The sequence below is a fragment of the Zootermopsis nevadensis genome, unplaced genomic scaffold, assembly GCF_977971745.1.
Source record: "Zootermopsis nevadensis isolate Lab colony 2312 unplaced genomic scaffold, Znev_1.0 Znev_ptg000021l, whole genome shotgun sequence".
Classification (NCBI taxonomy): domain Eukaryota; kingdom Metazoa; phylum Arthropoda; class Insecta; order Blattodea; family Termopsidae; genus Zootermopsis; species Zootermopsis nevadensis.
This window is the reverse complement of record NW_028259153.1, coordinates 22,080,415-22,101,150: the sequence shown is the minus strand read 5'-3', so window position 1 is coordinate 22,101,150 and position 20,736 is coordinate 22,080,415. Positions and strand designations below refer to the sequence as shown.

Below are 20,736 nucleotides of genomic sequence, written 5' to 3'. Positions count from 1 at the left end.
AAGCCATCAAGAATAACAGCACCAAAGGTAAGTTTCCATTGTGAAAAGTTTCTTAGCTCCAATTAGTGTTTGTTGCTGTTTTTATAGAAGATGTTTCGTTTGTTTTGTATGTTGCAGGCCCCGCTCATATCCTGTGCCTCAACGTGGCGAGCGGGTGAAACAAGGAACGGTGCATGCCCAAAATTGAGGTCGTCGTTACATCGACTACAAAACTCTTGATTTTTAAAACTATTGGTGTTGCAAGTGTATGGTTAGATTTCCATATGTAGGCATTCTAATTGACTTAAGACATGTTTATCCTGCTTCATAAAAATGTATTAATGCCCATTAATTGACCCATTTCCACCCATTTATTTTTGTAGACAGAATTGATATCTGTTTTACAGATTTTTAAAATATCTCTTGATGTATATCCATCACAAAAATCAATGCCCTGAATTTTAGATACCTTTGAGTGCATAATCTACCACTTTATGCACAACTAGACGGAAAAAAGTTAAAGTGACATTAATGGAGGTACATTTTGTCTGCTCTTAGGTATGTGAAATATATATTGTTAATCAAGCAGACATCGAGTTCAGCTCGATAGTTGAAGGTTATGTGACAGTTTTGATGGTGCACGTTTACCAGATGGTGTAGCTTGACGTTAGAATTTTATGGATACCTGTATTTTCAATGAAAAGATTTTCTCTTCAGTAGGATTCATCCTCCGAGCCCGTAAGAATTTAAGTGAATGGAATACATGGCAACACTGAACAAGCATCATGTGTAAAATTTTGATTAATATCTGGGAAAGTACATCGTGAAAGTAAATTTATGTACATAAGTAATGTTGCCCTTAATATGAAAATATGTAGACAAAATCGTGCAGGCCTCCCGTGCCGATTCTTATCCACATTAGTTACGTAGTTAGTTTGAATCCTGCTACCTCCAGATAGGTGTGATGGAGCTAATATGTGGTTTGATGATAATGACATTCTGTAATACCTACATAAGAAATGTTGATAGTGCACCCAGAAAAGTTCTAAATGCTGAAACAATATTGTGACGCATACACGTGGAAGTATAATCATATACATTTCTTTTAAAACACTGTTATTTGAATATTTGTGTTGGTAAATCTGTTCGTTTTAAATTAACAATTTTGGAGATGCACCGTTCCTTGGCCAAACAGGATGAAATTACTGAAATGTTAATTTAAAATAATTTCCTAGAACCGAATCCTCATCCTGTGGCCTTCGCTGAGCATTCAAAATTTGATTTGTTCAAGAATTTCCCCGTTACAGATCCTAGCATTGCAATCCGAATCACTGACCTAGCAAACTTAAATTTATTTTTTTATGGAAGATGTCCTGTGTGTACCATTCACATTTATATTACAGGTACTGTCCGTTTTGCATTCTACATTTTTTAAGTACAATTGATCATTATTCTGTTGATAGATACGCCAAATCAACAAAATGTTTCAACATTGTTTTGTTGGTTATTTAATAAGTATTGTTTTTTTTTATTCCAGGGTAAAAAAATGCCAAGATGTAGCAACGGTAAATGAATTACGCTGTTTCTGAATGCATATCTGCTATTTAATTCATTTATTTCATCTTTCAAAACACTCGAGGCTACAATTTTTTGAGCAATGTGGTATTTAAAAAAATCAATGATTCCCATAATGTGTGATGGCAGAGATTGCAGATCATTCATTGTCTTTGCTATTAATAATTAAAATACAGTCATCGTCGCAATACACCTATTCGTCATCTCCACTCTCGATTGACTGGATGACAGCATGGCTAGCATCGTCCTCGACCTCTTCCGCTCCAGATCCTGAACCAGAATTTGATGCAGATTTTCCAGACTCCGATTCCTCGTCTGAGTCCTTGAGAGCTTTTGCTTTGTCAAGCTTCTTGGCTCTGCGAGCCTCAAAGTCAGAACCCTCCTCATCTGAAGAATAGATGGGAAGCCTGGAGTCATCTGTTGGAAGCAAATAAATATATTCTATATGTCGTTAACCTTCATATTACAAATCAGTACTGACTAACTCCCTGGTAGCAGAACCCGCAGGTTCAACACCGACAACACCAAAGCCCGCTACAGGACATGATCCTTAGCCAACTCCATCCATTTGCCATCCTCACAGCCTACCTCCCTAAGACCCATTTTGATATTCTCCCATTTCCTTCTTGGTCTGCCTGGTGGTCATTTTCCAAAAGGAGTCCCTATCAAAATCCTGTATGCACTCCTTGCCTCCACCCCCATGCTTGTTATATGTCCAGCCCATCAACGCCTCCTCAATTTCACTATCCTCACTATGCTAGGTGACCCATATAATTCACGCAGCTCCTCGTAATGCAATATTCTAAAATTTACACATAATTTTTACAATGTAAAATGTATTTCATTCTTTGATTTCTAAATTCTGAACCTGCAAATAATATTAAGCTAAATGTATCAAATTCTCCAGTACTGCGTCCCGAATGTTTAATTTCTTGTCTGTATTTCAGATACCTCCACCAAAGTTTAACTTTTGGTAAACGATGCATACGATTCGCAGACAGTCCCATATTAGTTAAACATGAAAAAAATCGCAGTATAGAATAAAAAATGTTCATTGATCAGAACAATCTATATAAAACTACTTATCACTATGTGACGACTAGGCCTACTCACTTCTGGATGAGGCTGCCCTGTTTTTGTATTTGTTTTTGATGGCAGCAAGAGAGATGGCACCTTCATCTTCTGATCCCTCCTCCTCACGATTGTCAGGCTCCAAATATCCTGCACTCAACCCTCTGCCAGCACCTCGCTCGCGCACACGTTTCTGTTTGCTCTCTCTGCGGAGCGACGCGCGCAGACGCTCCTCCTCTTTCTGCAAGAAATTGTTTTTTTTTTAAATATTTTCCAAGGAAATTCACTCTTACCAACTTCCTTCTTTTAAATCTTCACATAAATAAAATTATTTTAAATTGGCAGTACGGATTCCCAGCATATTGGGTCAGTGACCTATGAGAAATGCCTAGCGGATACTTCAGACTTAAGACTGAAAATATGTACTGTTTAGCCACGTAATGTTTCATGTTACCTCCTTAAATGTATATAAGAATAGCAATTAATAAATAATAACAACTTTCCATTTGCTGTCATTACTCTTTCACATATTTACAGCGTAAACTCTGCTAAAGTATGAGACAGAACAGGCCTGTAAGGTATTCAATGTTTACAACAGAGTGTAAAGAACGCCTACAAATCAGAGTATGACTGATAAGTCAGTAGCCATTCAAGGCTTTTTAAATAATAATAAATATAATAAATGACGCAATCATCAGACTAAAAACTAGAGGACAAACAGAAGGTGGATTGTCGGACGTACGACATTACAAATTCTGTTAGAGCTCACCTTGATCATCTGCCCCCTGTTCTGCTCTGGGTCCCAGCCAACCTGAGATAAAACCTTGATGCCCGAAGTCTTCTGTGACCGGTCAGCAAGAGACAGCGTCATCTTGCGATGCGTGAAAGACTCGGTGGAATGCGGACGGAAGGTCAGCTTGGTGCGGAACACGGCCTGGCCTTGCAGACCCGTACCTTGACGAATGAACAAGTGATTGTGATCACCCTGTAACAAGAAGCATTTTCTGTCAACCTGGATGTTTGAGTAATGATAAACTAAAAGCACCAATGGATACCACTTTACTATGCATAGCTTAGCTTATTTAACAAAATTGTACCAAGTATAGAGCTTAACATTGAATGAGACAGAAATATGACAAGCATGACGATATGGAAGTGACAGGGACGAGTGTTTATCGTGTTTTCAAGGTACTAGTATATAATTAAACATCCATTTAATGTTCCAAAGACTAAAGTCCAATTTCAGTGATCCCAGATTAATTATGTCAACGTTAATTTCCCCCACATAAAGTGTCCCTCACTTAGTGTTCATATCGTCGTCTGCCAGAGAAATCGTAATCAGAGACTTAAATGTACTGTGGCATAAAACCTATGGATAGCAATCTCTGGTAGATGTTCAAATCTGACAACTCGCAGACATACACTAAAAGTGCAAACAACTATAACCAACACCATGTTCAATGAAGGTTGCTTCATCTTTGGTTCTGTACCACCATAATTTTCAAATTTCTGACATTTCTGTCTTACGCAAGCTCAAGTAGCTTGCCGTATGTGATGCCACAGCAGCAGTTGAAATGTACAGTTCTGTGCATGTGCTGTTCCTAAATGAAAAATATTTGCCAAGCACCACATTTATTCAGTTTTAATTTCTTTGACCACCTACTATAGTTGTGAAGAAATTAATTTCTTTACATGCAAGCACAGTACTACTGAATATGACAGATTACATATATATACTGTGACTGACTTGTAACGGTTGTTTGTAGACATCAAATATCTCAGATCCAAGATGGAGGGACATGCTGCCATCTGACCAGCGGATAAACCGAGCATTGCTCTCCTTGCACGGATTTGACTCTTTGTCAAATGCCTCGCGCCATCGTATCGTGTTCTCCACTTTCAATTTTAGCCTGCGCAATTAGAATAACAAAAAAATTAATAAGAAAGGAGGCTAATACTAGAAGTCTGTTTTTCCTTATAAAATGATGACAGTAGACTATATATAAATTCTGGCGCTCCAGTACTCTTAATGGTCCAAACTTCTATGATACTTTTCCATACCTAGCCCGTCCTTCCTCATCTAAAGTCTCCTCTTCATCGATTTCGTCTTCATAAGTGTCTGCATCAAATGGTCGTGTCTCCACAGATAAAAAGTTTGGCAACTTCACAAAGTGGATTTCTCGTCCTAAATCTGAACTGATCTTTGGGATCACCACATCAATCCTCGTCTCTGGGGGAGGTTCATAGGGTTCCTTCTCGGCTTCTTCCTACAGCAGATAGAAACAGTGTGATATGGTAATTTTAATTCTTTGGAAATTTTCTACAAATTTTTTTAAGTCTTCCTGCAACCTCGCTTAGTTTCTTTATTTTGAAGCATTTGAAAGAAATCATGATTATCCTATCAGCTGCTTTACGTATTAATGGATCCAAATTCTAAACTCTTATCCAAAATGTTTTGCTCACATCCCTCCATTCCTTCATGCTTCAGCTGTTTCTCCCCTAGGGAAAGAAATCCCCAGTACGCATTGAATAAATGAGGCTTGCAGACCACAGCACAAGCCTGACAGTGTAAAGAAAAGAATTTTGCCCTTGCATGGATTAGAACTCAGTCGTTCAAATTACATTGCTATCCTGGTTCATCTGTCTTACTTCTGCAGAGAGGGAGTGGACATCATTTCACAAATACCCACATCTTCAATGAAAGGCTTTGAAGTCTTGTTCTCGTCATCTTCATCGCGGTCTGGACTCCTTTCTTTGACACTGTCTCTCTCGTCCCCTGAACCATGTTTTGAAGCTGGAGATCCTGCAGTTGGAGCTTCCTCTTGTTCATCCTCATCTGATGTTATGTCATCTGCATCTCCAAACAGCATGGCGGCATCTGCTGCTAGAATATTACATATTTCATGGCAATTGCAATAACTTAAATTAAAGCTATCCTTAAGTTCATTTTGTGGTACAGCAATGAAAAATAAGTGCATGTTATGGATCAGAATCACAAAAAGGATATTATATACATTAGATTACCATACATTTTTGTGCAACTGCCTCAGTTACTTCAAATATTTTTATGCATGCCTCAACTACTCCCAAACAAGATGATAATGACAATGCATGAAAAACAACCACCGGTAAAGGACATAGTCAAAATGTTAGCGAAACCACCTCCCTATGCACTCATTATATACTCATCCATTCAAAAAAATGTTCTGTTGTTACGGAAAGCAAAACTTCATCACTACCACTACATAACCTGCTATTATACTATATCCTGAGCCCAATGTATTCAGTTCACATTGTCACAATAATTTATGTTGAAACCTATTTTAACTTCTCTCTATCTTGGTTAACTCTTTTTGGGCAGAAGAATGGACCTGTCGTCAGACAGAACACTAATGAAAATGTATCTTGGTTTCCCAAGTATTTTCCTTATGATGAGATTTTCCAACATAAATATTATAACTGTTAATAAAAGAATGAGGTTATCGTACCTGTTTGTTCCTTCTCATCTTCATCACCGCTTTCCTTTGCCCCACCAGCATCACTGTCATCACTAGCAGAGCCAATCGCAGCCAATCGCTTCTTCTTAGGCAAACGTCTGCTCTCGTTCTCAGAACCACTAGCATCACTTGGTGTAGCACGTTTTCTTTTCCTACATACCACAAAGTTTGACACAAGGCACAGACATATGAATAGAGGGATCTGCTAGTAGCTTACTGCATACTGGACCTGTATTTTAATTATTCCTGTACGCTTTCTTTTTAAATTGAAAACAAAATGTTCTGGGAAATGCTTTTGAACCCTACTTACCTTAAAATGCTTTTGTCTGTATTATGGAGGTAGCATATATTAGAAATTAATAAATAAAAAATTAAGCAACCAATTTATATGAACAATTTTCATTAGTACACTTTCCTATTATTTTATAGTTGTCAGATATAACCTCAAAGTTTTGTAATGTTTCACACAGCTCTGATGGTTGACTTATTATCATCATCAAATTGAAAACTACATAAAAATGTCACACAGCTAGTGAGTTATTTCATATTCAAAAGGAAAAGAATACTTTAATGGACACTGCATATTTTTCAGAGATTTATTATCACAAAGTTGACTCTCACCTCTCATCTTCACTGTCAGTTCCTGATTTTTTTCCTTCTTCATCACCACTATCATCTCCTTTTCCATTTACTGACGTCTTTTCACCATCTAAATATCAATTCAAAATGAATATACAGAAAGTTAGGGAGGGGGGAGCAGAACATGAAATTCAGGATTTGCTCTAACTTTCACAGTGCACAGACTCGGAAATATTATTGCATTATTGGAGGGGGATTGAGGTTAGTGAACAAATTAATTTAGAAACATAGCATGCATACATATTATATATGCATTTTTTTTCGTGTATGAATATATTTTGCTATATCTTAAAATGTAAAGATATTATAGGGATATATACTTGACACCAGAATTTCTTTAACTTTTAAATGCCTGGTTTTTTGAAATTGTAATGAGTTTTAACCTAAAATTTTGATTTTTTATTCTGTTTCTTCTTCATGCAACTAAAATAGCATTTGTAGATGGACTAAAGTTTATTTTGATAAAATTCTTCTTTAAAACATTGAAGTTTCAAGACGAACACCTGAACGATAGTAAAAACATCCTCTCAAATCACAGAAACACCTCAGTGCCACATACCAGACTTCTCATCATCCCCTCCACTTTTCACTGATGCTTTGTCTTCATCATCTGAACCTCTGGCTGATCTGTCTGAACCGCTGTTGCTCTGGGCATCCTCATCACGAGGACTTGATGATCGTGATTTACTTTTTGCTGGACTTGGTGACCGAGAACCTGCAGCCGACTGATTTTTGTCTACGCTTGGAGACCGAGAGCCTAAAATGAGGTTACAGTCCTGACAGGATCTCAACATATTCATTTACCTGTCCCCGAGACACATTTCGTATTTGTGGTTACACCTCCCGCTTGAATTAATATATCATAGTACAGCGTAGCCCAAAAAGCTGTATGCACATACACACTTTGGTTGCAAGTCATTTGCTCACTGCTGTCAACTGTGCGACAAACCTGACGGTGGTCACTTTGAATACCTACAATAGACTCGCTAATTCATCAAGTGCAAATGCTAACATACGTAATGCTTTAGTTTATTAAAATGTCTTTATTTCATTCACTACATGTGTGTGTACACCTTTTTGGGACAAACTGTATAAATAAAGAAAATTACGCATGTTGCTCCCCATACTTACATCACTTAGACTTTGTCCATTAACTTGTTGAACGATCCTGTGCAGATGGAAACAAATCTACTTGCTACTCTGTTAACTACTAATTAGATCTCTGGCAGTAGACAACTGAGTCTACCATAGGACATGAACCTGAGTAAGTTTGGTCCATCTCCCATCCTCACAACCTCTCTGTAAGATCCCTCTCAATGTTATCCTGTCATTTCCTTCTTAATCTCCCAAGTGGCTTTTGTCAGAGGCTTCTAGACCCAAAATTTTGTATCTCATTTCCCCATCTGAAGTGAGTGTCCAGTTAATTTTAACTTAAATATTATTACCTCAGTAATACTAGATGACTGCATAAATCAAAAGATTTCTTGTTATACGTATAACATTTTGTTTGTTTATGGTTTATTTAATGATGTTGCTAGCTCAGACTATACAGCGCAGAATGATAGGGTAATTAATGAATAGGAGAGTATGTGGAAGGAAGCAGGAATGGTTTAATTTAAGGTTTCCAGCATTTTCCTGGAGTGACAGAGGAAAAGACAAAATCTCAGTCAGAAGAGGTGGTTGCCATGAAGTGCTATCCACTCAACCACAACATCTGGTTAATATCTTACATTCCTCATTCACTGGATCCGTATATTTTTCCGAAGACATGTCCAGTTCATATTCGTCACTCAAAGTAGGTGATCGTTGTTCACAGCCATACAGAATAACTGGTAAAATACATACAACATTTTTATGTTATAATATTCATTGTACTGTGCCTTATTTTGGATTTTGTACGCCATACGCAGATGTGTCTGTCATATTTGAACATAAGTATTGCAAACATGGAAGTGTCTCATACTAAGATATCTTCACCTGTGATTCCTTTAAAAGAAACTAATGTGCGATGTTAAAACGATTTCTTTTGACCATAATCTGCTCGTTATAGTAAAAGAAAATAATTATTAATAATTTATGCCTTGAAGATATCCGTCTTCTGGGTTATTGCGCTGTGTAGTCTGGTCGATGTTAACCAACGTTTCAGAGGTCATACTGCCTCCGTCATCAGAGTATGAAGATTTCTGTCTTCTGGGTTGTTGCGCTGTGTAGTCTGGTAGATGTTTACCAACATTCATACTGCCTCCGTCATCAGGGCGATGATCGCCCTGATGACGGAGGCAGTATGACCTCTGAAACGTTGGTTAACATCGACCAGACTCCACAGTGCAACAACCCAGAAGACGGATATCTTCATACTCACCGCTGTGAGAACCTCAAGTCTTACAATTTATGCCTTATTCTTAAACATTGTGTATGAATGATAATAACATTTTAATGACTTCAACCACCCCCATCCTAGATAAAAGCGCTAGTAAACTTGATTTAGGATCAAAGTGTAAGTCCCTGGCTTTTGAGAAATAAGAGAAACCTTGAAATGAAATCAGTGGGCTCATAAACCTACCAGAAGGTGACTGATTTTTATCATCAGCACTGGGAGAAAGTGACCGGTGTGATTCCACATCAGAATGATGACTCCCTGTTTCCTGTTCTGGACTCTGAGACCGTGGAGAATGCTGACTTCCTGTAGAACGAGGCGAGTGCTGACTTGCGTTGGATCTGGGAGAATGTGGACTGACATTGGATTTCGGTGAATGACGACTGACATTTGATTTTGGAGAATGCTGACTTGTATTGGATGTGGGAGAATGTGGACTGCCATTGGATTTTGGAGAATGCTGACTTGTATTGGATGTGGGAGAATGTGGACTGCCATTGGATTTTGGAGAATGCTGACTTGTATTGGATGTGGGAGAATGTGGACTGCCATTGGATTTTGGAGAATGCTGACTTGTATTGGATGTGGGAGAATGTGGACTGCCATTGGATTTTGGAGAATGCTGACTTGTATTGGATGTGGGAGAATGCTGACTTGCATCTGATCTTGGAGAACGTTGACTCACGTTAGACGTTCGGGAATGTTGACTGGCATATGACCTCCGTGAATGTCTACTGCTTGCATTAGAAACGGCTGAACGTGGGCTGGCATTAGAGACCGGTGAACGTGGGCTTCCAGCTGACTTACTTGCATTAGAACCAGGACTTTGTGACCCATCATCAGATCGAGGACTACCCTCAGACCTTGCACTGGGTGACCTCACATCTGTAATTTACAAGAGACAGTAATGGAAACAGTTGGATTGTGATAAAGAACATTAACTTGACCAAATCAAAAGTTATATATATGTTCCTAACCTTGCTCTGACTCTGCTCCATTTACTGGTGAACCTGGTGAATATTCATCGTTATTTAATCGAGCTGGTGTAGCTTCTGTGCGATTGTCACTGTCACTGCCTGAATTAACAGATCCCCGTCCAGGTGTTGGGGCAGGACCATGATGGCTTGCAGGACTACCGCTACGGCTACTGCTATGGCTTGACCTTCCACCACCACTTTCAGAATCTGATCCAGAATCTCTTTCTATGAATAAAATAAAATGAACATTAATTCAGTAATCATTTTTAGACTTTTTACTTCCTCAAATGCTCTTGTGATCATACCATCTATGTGTGTATGTGTTCTTCCCTGACACTTCCCTTCACCCTTTGAAATAGTTGACTGACTTTCATGAAACTGACATGAATGTTATGTTAGTACATAGTCCATTCTATGTATAATATTAAATTACCATTATTTCTGTAGCATATTTATAATTACAAGCATTAAAACCTCTTGCCCATTGGACCACATGACCATATACACACTAAGCAAACGTGCTAACTCATGAACATTAATAAATCAAGATATGTAAGAGAAGCCTGTGCAATAAAAATGTAGGTTTTATGAGCCCGCAATCAGGTTCTGCTCGGAAGTCCTCGTATAGTTCTTACGTACAGCTGTTTGTATACGGTAGTGTAAGGTTATGGTCGTTCCTTGCGATTATTCAGATGACAAATGTTACAACGAAAAAACCTAATTTGCATTAATAAATACGTTGTGTTTCAGGTAAATCTACTTGTATTAACAGTTATACGTTCTATTTACATTACCAACTGATTCCGCGTCACTGGAATCGTTGTTTGAGATCGACGGAGCCATGTTTCCCACTGCCTTCTAAACAAAGCTTTCCCGCAAATTGCACTGGTGTGTTTCATAAAAGCGATTGGATTTTGCTAGCCAAGGACAAAGACCGGTGGAGGGCTTTGGTTAGTTCATGAACCTTCGGGTTCCCCAAGCAATCTAGTTAGTGTTTAATAAAAAGTGTCTGGCACAAATACTCCTGTCTAGCTCTCTGAATTCCCTGATCTTCATGAATATAAGTCCCGATCGAGTGATAGAATATACAATCATCTATTAAGTTTTTTAAAAGAAATTAATTTTGATTGTTAGCCCTGCCTAACTTTCTTTAGTGTCCCTGATTAACAAAATCCTCATGTATGTATGAATGAAACCAGTCTTTCCTGTCTCTGAAAAATCTGATTATTTTTTCAATCCCTCTATATTCCATCTTTCTCTATCTTTTATGGACAGTACTACTTTTATTATATACTGGTGGCATCTAGCGGCACGAAGCCAAACTATGATCGTCATGACATGCGGTTATTTCAGTATCTTGCTCTCTGGCGTACGGCGTGGCTTATTTTTGGAGTGAAAGTGAAATGTTATTACCTGTAATGGAGCTAGAGGGTTTTTTTTGTTTTACAAATTTACCGTTTCTGCAAATGATTCCGGTGCTTCCTGATGTGTAACGTCTGTGTGTTTCCGCTTAGTATAAACTGAATTTGTGTATACACAAACACGAGTGAAAAAATTTGACGTGTTTATTAAGTGAAGAGTAAAACATTGTCACCCGAGACTGAACCCGTGACCCTCAGTTAGTTCCGTGCAGTAGTAAAGACTTTTCGTGTCGTTGCGAATTTATCTTGTGCGTTGTTTTTAAATGAGGAGTGTAGTGTTTCTGTTACTTTCGGCGATTGTCGTGGTAGAACATTAAAATATGCCACGGCCGGTTCTCAGTTCTGTTTGTTTCGTAGTATCCCGTCTGGCATAATTGTTGTGTTCGTTGACCGCAAGATTAAGATACGCAGGCCTATAAACAAAATGGTTTAAACGTTATTTAACGACGCTGTATCAAATGCATCGAGTGAGATGAGAGAATGGTTGTGTAAGGCAGAATGGCAGGAATTAACAACTTGTTTCTACAGATATATTAAGACCGCGTGGAACTTTATCTCCACTCCTCAGATACGCCTTTATATCATGGTGATTACTCACTGTAGTAATTTTTTTCTAACCCACAGAGTGTCATGTGTGTATGATGTCAAATATTGAGTAGGCCGAGTGTTATTTCCTACTTTTGAGTCATTTACTGACACGAAACCCAATTTATGTGTTGCACGAAAGTTCTAGTAATAAACCATCAATGTTGGCATTCTTGGTTGTGACGCTTTGTTAACTTGTAGGTAGATACCAGCGTTCTGGAGGAACATAGACGGTTTCCTTCGGTTGGAAATCACTCTCGATAATTGAATTACCGTTCATTGTTATTATAATTAATCTACATTGAGTTTCGATTCACTTATCTCTAGACGTAACGCACAAAAGTCGACGGGAGTTTGAAGGCTCGAGAAAGGATACTTTAACTTTGTAATTGAAATGATGAATATTCATTCGCGTCCCGTGAAAGGAATGGGAGTTTCATGTGTTTATCCAACGTATTCCTTGGGAATAAGGAATAATCCTGTAACTTTTTTTTTCATTACGACGTGTAGATTACGCCATAATTCTTTGAAAGAAGCCACTAATTCTGTTACGTACCGTCTGCTTTAACAATCAGTAGCTCTTAATTTTGTATTTATGTGTTTCGTATGATTCTCAGTGTAAACAGCGATTATTTCCTTAAACGGCGTTAACCAGTCGATCCTTGTAATGGTGAAGTGAAGTGTTTTCTTCGCGGTACGAGCTGAATTCTTATATATTAATTATATCAACTTCGGGCTTCAAAGGGAAATTTTGGCAGTCAATCTTCACCCACACTTCTTGTCCCTAACAGGGAAACTGTACGGACTAAATTAATAAATTTTATTTAGGTGAGCTTCGGCTACATGGGGTCTCTCATTTCAAGACAGCGTCGTTAAATAACCAACCGGAAAATTAAACTAATTATGAGTTTCTGGAATATTGCAGGGGCTCTGTTCAGGTACGGGCGATTTGAATTTTTTTTTATATAAATGTTACTTTTACACGTTCAGCAATGACTGATAACACCGTGTCGTGTACCTGAATAGTGGATAAGATCGGTGTTACGTAAAAATGGACAGCAACAGTTTGAACGAGAGGAATCCCAGCGTCACCGCCCAGGTGTGGCCCCAGGTCGGATACTTCGTGCCTTTGCACATGTGTCAGGGGCTTTATAGCTTCTCGCCGTAAGTACTGTCAGAGCACAAGCTGTTCGGAGCTTTCATACAACAACAAAAAACTAACAGACTGAAGCGTCTAGGCGTCTGAAATTTGGTGCGAAAAAAATCGTAAACTTTATTTTTCGTATTTTTTTAAAAATTACGAAATATGAACACATCGTCACCTTGAGGGTTCCAATCGAACCTTATTGAATTCCCAAAAACCTGATCACCGTTCGTAACATATTTTTGTGACGTAAGACGTAAATCTGGTTATAGTCCAAATATTATTCTTTAGATTCCATGATAAAGACACGTAAACCTAAACGTCTGAAACGTCCATCGTGGTCAATAATATTCTGGGTGAAACAACCATGTAGTCTTGTTGGTGGTTAACAATGTTTCGGAGGGAAATATCGCCTCCATCTTCAGGGAAATATTATCTTCATGGCGTCACAAACCAAGAGACCACGATGAAGACTGAGAGACTGCGGTCAAAGAATACGGGAAAGACCTTGGAATAAATAAATAAAAAGATTAGGGAATGAAGGACGAGATAAACAAATTAAGAGAAGAGAGAAAAGTTAATAAACTGGAGTAGTCTGTGCCTTTCCACGCTTGTTATTAAAGTCAAACAGGAAGATGCTAGTATATATTTTTTTTTTTCTGATGTTATGTGGGGGTGGGGGGAGATGCCTTGTGTGTTGTTTATCTGTTGCCATATGTCTGTCGGCCCGCGCTCTCTGCCGACAGGACCACACAGCCGAGTGTTTCCTGCCCTTCTGGGCTCGGCCGGCGCCATCAGAAATGAAATATTTGTCTCTGGATAAGTTCATCGACTGAGTCCATTAGCTCACGAAACTCTTTAACTCAGTCAATTTTTTTTTAAAAAAAAAAACCCTGACGTCTGGTTCACAATCGCAGCTGCAGCTATAAAAATGTGTTTATTAGTAAACAGTACCAGAAATTTTCCCGTTGATAATGACGGGAAAAATCTAAAGTTGTCTTTTAAAATAATGTTTGTGAAAAGTATTTGGTGGATTTGGTTTTATTAACAGGTAGAATCGCCTTATTATTCTGTAATTTTATTTAAATTTTTTACAGACGTCACTAAACTTAAATCAACCCGCTTAAGTTTTTTGAGGTAATGGATTATCGTAAATTTTCGTTCCAACTTCATAATTTTGCTGTTTCAAAATAACTTAGTTTGGAGTACCGAAGTCCCCACAAGGTGTGTGACTGTGATTCACCGTTTAGACAGACAGACAGACAGACCTGTTCACTACAGCACCTCCCAAACAATTGACGTAAGCAATTACGTACGACTTCCTGAGCCAATTTCGCTCTCAGTTGGGGGTACACCGTTAAGTTCGCGATGAAGTCATCACCAAGGGTGTATTTTGGTCCGGTGGCTGGCAGATAGCGCGGGAGTATATTGAACTCTGGTTCTGGAGAGGGGGGGACATGGAGGTGAGATCCTACTTTGCCATTAAGTGTACTTCGCGTTATGCCACCGAGCGTCACACCTGTTTCGTATCGATTTGCGATCTGGGTCAGAAAATCAATTATATTGACTGATGATTTTCCTCAGTATCTTCGACATATGCGAAGTTGGTGGCTTAAATTAGGCCATGCCGTATCCTTCCACATCCTTTACAGTTTATTTGTCACTGATCATTCTGTAATTAAATGATGTATAGAATTCGTAGGTTAGGTTGATAAATATTTTGCTGTTAGGGAATTTGAAACTTACGTCAGAAACCTGATTTACCCCAGTATGCTAATGAATTTAATTGAGAAAATGTCTTAATTTGTTTTAATAGGCGTGTTTCCTCAGTAGTCTACGACTTTCGACAAAAAAAGAAACGCAAGTAGTTACGTTGAAGTGTCAAAAGATGGCAGAAGATTACATTTTCACCGTAGATTTTGACAGCGAAAGTAGACGACGATGCTTCTGAAATAGGAAAGTCGTTTGTAACATGAAATAGGTTACCAGTCATTAAAAATAATACCTCCATCATTTGGCTCTGTTTGAGGAGAAACATGCGGCTAGACATTGTTACATTCTCGGACGTAGTGGCGAGAAACCTCCTACCCCGTCACTCATAATTGTCAAGGCGAGAAGGGTTGCATGTCATTCCCCTCTAGCGGCGGAAATGGGCAATTAGAGGTGACAGATTCTGCCCCCCCCCCCCCCCCCCGCTTCCGACCTCACAGCAGACTCATCCAGGTTTTATCCCGGCATCGAACACCATTATTATAACCTCAAGTCTTACCATTATTGTCGTTTATTAAACTTCTTTTCTTATTATTTCTTATTTCCTGATTCGTAAGTCGATTAAAAACAAAAGAGCATCGGTTTTGCGCGGAGTCGTATCGCGTTTGTTTTATTTTTACGTTGTTTAATCTGTATAACGGAAAACACATTCTTTTGTTTGCTTTGCGCTCTGTTTAAATCCGAGTTAACGTAACGCAAAACATTCAAGTAACCTAATAACTTTTATTTACATTCATTGTTGTTCTTCTGTAACTGCGTGTTTTTTTTTTTTTGGTTTATTGAAATGATTGTTATTTTTAAACTGGTTTATTTACTTACATTGTTTGTTTATCTAGCAGATATTATCAGTATGATCAAATGAAAGACGAGAGATAAGCCGGGAATGGCCGAAATGTTATCAGGATGATAAAATAAAAGAATAGATGACCGAAATGATAAATAAGTACAGAATTTTTGTTGGGAAGTCTGATGGTAAGAGATCGCTCAGAAGACCTAGACTGTAGATACTGAACAATGGCAGGCTGTTGTGAATACGATAATGAACGTTCGCGTTCCATAAAAGGCGAGGAATTTTTAAGGACCTTGCTCCATGGATTAAGATATTTACTTGTTTATTGGCAGTATAGAACATGGATCTTTGAGGTATAGGGTGATTAAAAATAATGAGTTGAGATTGAATTATAAGAAAGAATTAATGATAATCTTCACACTTTTCTATAATCATCACTGAGTAAGACAGACGAAGTATTTTTTTTTTCGTAGGTTATTAAACGACTCCGTTGCAACTTTGTAGGTTATATGACGTCGGATTAGATTGGGAGGATGATTTCAGATCGTGAGTAGTATGAACATGGTAGGTTTTAACAAGAGGGTGGATTTCCTTTATCTGATTCTTCGACGAACGGCGTTCAAACGGAAGCTTTTGATCGTCGTTTGGATTATTTAGACCCCCTCCCCCTCATACAAGATGCGGGTTAGAATCTCTGCGTGTCTCCTGAATGAAGCCAGAGCATTTAGTGGTTGTAGAATGGGTAAGCTGAGTGGTCTTCTGTCTCGGCGTTTGGTTTTCTCGAGGTACGTCTCAGTTACACTATTTATACCCTTCAGTGCGTTTAAAGTATTTAAGAAATTGTCTGTTTAACGACGTTGTATCAAATGCATGAGTTTGTGAAGCGTGAAATAATGTTTTGTTTTGATTAAACTGCACTAGTCGCTGGCTGACGTTAAAGCGGACTTAATAATGAATTTTGGAAATAATCTATAATATTAATTGTCCTTAAAATGTTTTAGTGTAGGCTTGTAATTCATACCTCTAGTGGATTACCTTACGAGTTACCAAATGACGGTCGTACTCACTGTTATTAATGATAAGACATTAAAAAGTACCGACTAATTATGTTCATAATAAGTTTCGTAAACATCGCTTCAAAATTTATTGAGCGTGACAGACTTTGCTGACTAATACAGAAACGAACTTAGTGACACGAAGATATTACAGGCGTGTTTAAGTAAGCACTTAAAAATGATCTTTTAAGTGACTTAAACCTGCATTCTGGTAGTGGTATTTCCTCCTCACCAGTGGCGTCCCTTCTTGTCCCTGGCAGGGGAACGGAACTGGGCGGGGGCGAGAGCGCGATAGGGACCTTGACGCCGTCGTCTGGACGCTCGTCGTTGGTGTCGGGGCCGCTGCTGTACCACCCAGCCAACAAGGAAGTGCTTGAGGAGCCCGTCGATGAGCAGGTGAGAGGCCACAAATTGGGTCAGAATTTCCTACGCTGGATCCAAGGTATTCTGGGTCCAACAGGTCCAATTACGATACTAAGGCCAAAGACGTTCTGGTACCAGATTTGTAATTAAAATTCTGGGACTTTGGGTGTCCTGGGATCCGCAGTCCCACAGGCTTGAAGAATCGAGTTAGTATGCTAGAGAATGGTATAGATGGTGCTCTTGTCAGTTGCATTCCTGCCATCTGGTGAGGAAAATTGTAACTTCCACAGACTCTGGTTAAGTGATGTATTATGACCTCTGATCAGGTTACAGAGAGAACATATGTTCGTGTGTCTATAAATCGGAATTAAGCGTATCTGCAACATTGCGAAAGAAACACACCTTTTTGTATACCGGAGTTCCCAAAATTAGCCTTGCGTGTTAGTGTGTCAAAACAATGAGCTTCAAACTAAAGTGTTTTAGGTGATAAATGTCCATTGTTGGAACTGCGTTGTAATAAATTTGTGTCTGGAGAGTTCTGTCACCTGCTAGAACAGTCAATAACGCTGTATTTTTTATATTTGTGGAATTCGTATGATTCTCAGCACAAACAGCATTGTTGATTGATGTTTGTAATGGTGACGAGTTGTGTTTTCATTGCGGTACGGACGGAACTTTATATATTATCTAGGTGAGCTTCGGCATAGCTCAGAAACATAAAAAAATAATGTTTTTTGGTACTGAATATACGATGCATGCAAAAGTTTAGATAAGTTTATCTCTTACGTCTATGTTTATCATGAGAGTAACTCGTGTTAGCGTTGAAGAATCTTTGTCACACTTCACGCTTCTGTGAAAACGGACGGAACGGAAGTCGACACTAGCGACCTCACACTGTGTTGTTATTGCCAACTCAACCGGCAAGGACGATAATCCTCAACGTCGTCAGTTTAAACCGACGGTATTAGCAAGTGCACAGAACACATGAGTCGACGAAGACTTCTGTCAAAAAAAATGTTTGTTTTTTTTGCACAGTTTAGTTGGTTGTATTCTCGGTTATTGCGCACCTTAGTTGTTTACCAACGTTTCGGAGTAACATACTGCTTCCATCTTCAGGTCTAGAAATCTCAAATAAGATTTTTAACACTTGTTGTTGATGGAAAATAAAGTTGTCATATTAAAACATCGTTGTTATGCAGTTACGGTAATATAATTTTTGCTAGGAAGCCCTGTTATTATCAACTTTTCTCACTAGTCTCCGGATTTTATTACTTTTCTATCGTGACTTTTCTCCGGTGTCGTTCCAGTTTCAAATAAGGCTTTCCGTTATTTTGGTTTCCCATTCAGCCCATTTGGGTTTTACTTCCTACAAGCGAAAACACAATTCTGTTTCAAACGTGGGCTCAATGTGTTGTTGAAATTTAGTTTTAATTTCCGAGTCGACCAGCAGGTTTCGTAGTCAGCACAGCAGTTTGCATTTCTGGGGGGAGTTGCCCGGAATGCTGGTAATGTAAAAGTGGCATATCGGTCATAAGAAACGAACAGCGCAACTGAATTCATTAAAAACTGAAGTCGGCCCCGCGAATAATATTAAGACGTACGTGTGTGTGTGGAGGTTTTATCTCCCAGCATTCTCTACCTCGGTATGAGATAGAATTCAATTGTTATTTTCGATCTTCGGTTGGTATACAACCAGAGAAAGACCCCCCTGGATAAATATTAGAACGTTGTGTCAATGTGTACCAACTTTTATAAAAAAAAAAACAATTTGTCTTGATCGAAATTATTCGCATCTGAGTGGCTGACACGCCTGTTTCGTATTTGGGAGGTCCTGTGTTAAAATCTTGGCCGGGAGTCTACCTATCCTGAATGGGTTTTTCGTGCATTTCTTAAGTCTCTCCAAGTAAATGTCAGAATATTGCCTTAAATCAAGCTGCGACCGCTTCCTTCCATATCCTTTTCCAATTCATCGTTTATTAATCATATGATTTGAGGAAATATAGTCGCTATTAACATCGCAATTAAATAATCCAAAAATAAATAAATAAGTAAACTTCCCTTGTATACGTTCATGGTATAAGAATAACATTACCTTTAATTTAACCCTTTAAATTACAATGGTAACTATATGTACCAGCTACCCTAACGTTCAGTAACACTGCATTTTGTTCGCACGGTGTTTTCATGTTGCATATGATTCTCAGCGTAAACAGCGATTATTTCCTTAAACAGCGTCAACCAGTTGATCTTTGTAATGGTGAAATGAAGTGTTTTCTTTTCGGTACGGACTGAATTCTTAAATTTTACTTAGACAAGCTTAGGCTTCAAAGGGTTAACCAGTTGATCTTTGTAATGGTGAAATGAAGTGTTTTCTTTTCGGTATGGACTGAATTCTTAAATTTTACTTAGACGAGCTTAGGCTTCAAAGGGTTAACCAGTTGATCTTTGTAATGGTGAAATGAAGTGTTTTCTTTTCGGTACGGACTGAATTCTTAAATTTTACTTAGACAAGCTTAGGCTTCAAAGGGTTAACCAGTTGATCTTTGTAATGGTGAAATGAAGTGTTTTCTTTTCGGTACGGACTGAATTCTTAAATTTTACTTAGACAAGCTTAGGCTTCAAAGGGTTAACCAGTTGATCTTTGTAATGGTGAAATGAAGTGTTTTCTTTTCGGTACGGACTGAATTCTTAAATATTATTTAGACGAGCTTAGGCTTCAAAGGGTTAACCAGTTGATCTTTGTAATGGTGAAGCGTTGTGTTTTCTTCGCGGTACGGACTGAATTCTTAAATATTATTTAGACGAGCTTAGGCTTCAAGGGTTAACCAGTTGATCTTTGTAATGGTGAAGTGAAGTGTTTTCTTCGCGGTACGGACTGAATTCTTAAATATTATTTAGACGAGCGTAGGCTTCAAAGGGTTAACCAGTTGATCTTTGTAATGGTGAAGCGTTGTGTTTTCTTCGCGGTACGGACTGAATTCTTAAATATTATTTAGACGAGCTTAGGCTTCAAGGGTTAACCAGTTGATCTTTGTAATGGTGAAGTGAAGTGTTTTCTTCGCGGTACGGACTGAATTCTTAAATATTATTTAGACGAGTGTAGGCTTCAAAGGGTTAACCAGTTGATCTTTGTAATGGTGAAGAGTGGTGTTTTCTTCGCGGTACGGACTGAATTCGTAAATATTATTTAGACGAGCTTAGGCTTCAAAGGGTTAACCAGTTGATCTTTGTAATGGTGAAGAGTTGTGTTTTCTTCGCGGTACGGACTGAATTCTTAAATATTATTTAGACGAGCTTAGGCTTCAAAGGGTTAACCAGTTGATCTTTGTAATGGTGAAGTGAAGTGTTTTCTTCGCGGTACGGACTGAATTCTTAAATATTATTTAGACGAGCGTAGGCTTCAAAGGGTTAACCAGTTGATCTTTGTAATGGTGAAGCGTTGTGTTTTCTTCGCGGTACGGACTGAATTCTTAAATATTATTTAGACGAGCTT

General features: G+C 38.5%; 2 protein-coding genes across 7 annotated transcripts in view; one reads left to right on the top strand and one right to left on the bottom strand.

Annotated features, from left to right (window-relative positions):
- Positions 1-1,561: 1,561 nt before the first annotated feature.
- Positions 1,562-11,045, bottom strand: Atu (Another transcription unit). Of its 2 annotated transcripts, none has more exons than XM_022064703.2 (12): positions 10,910-11,045; positions 10,116-10,340; positions 9,325-10,023; positions 7,321-7,518; positions 6,744-6,831; positions 6,114-6,274; positions 5,316-5,509; positions 4,687-4,892; positions 4,373-4,535; positions 3,395-3,610; positions 2,668-2,866; positions 1,562-1,971 (listed from the first exon to the last, which is right to left on the bottom strand). In XM_022064703.2, exons 1-12 carry the CDS (start codon positions 10,956-10,958, stop codon positions 1,748-1,750), a joined length of 2,622 nt encoding a protein of 873 aa, XP_021920395.2. In that variant the 5' UTR covers positions 10,959-11,045; the 3' UTR covers positions 1,562-1,747. The 2 variants fall into 2 exon arrangements, with proteins under 2 accessions (XP_021920395.2, XP_087208487.1); XM_087352361.1 differs by having other exon boundaries at positions 5,316-5,506.
- Positions 11,046-11,506: 461 nt separating this feature from the next.
- Positions 11,507-20,736, top strand: part of pyd (zonula occludens-like protein polychaetoid) — a 69,468-nt gene continuing 60,238 nt past the window's right edge. The window contains exons 1-3 of one of the 5 annotated variants that reach the window (XM_022064621.2): positions 11,507-12,122; positions 13,112-13,285; positions 17,141-17,276. In XM_022064621.2, the coding sequence (XP_021920313.1) occupies positions 13,173-13,285; positions 17,141-17,276 (249 nt within the window). In that variant the 5' untranslated portion in view covers positions 11,507-12,122; positions 13,112-13,172. Of the gene's footprint in view, positions 12,123-12,516; positions 13,286-16,548; positions 16,611-17,140; positions 17,277-20,736 lie in introns of those variants that run through there. The other 4 variants (XM_022064620.2, XM_022064624.2, XM_022064629.2 and 1 more) reach the window with 4 other exon arrangements.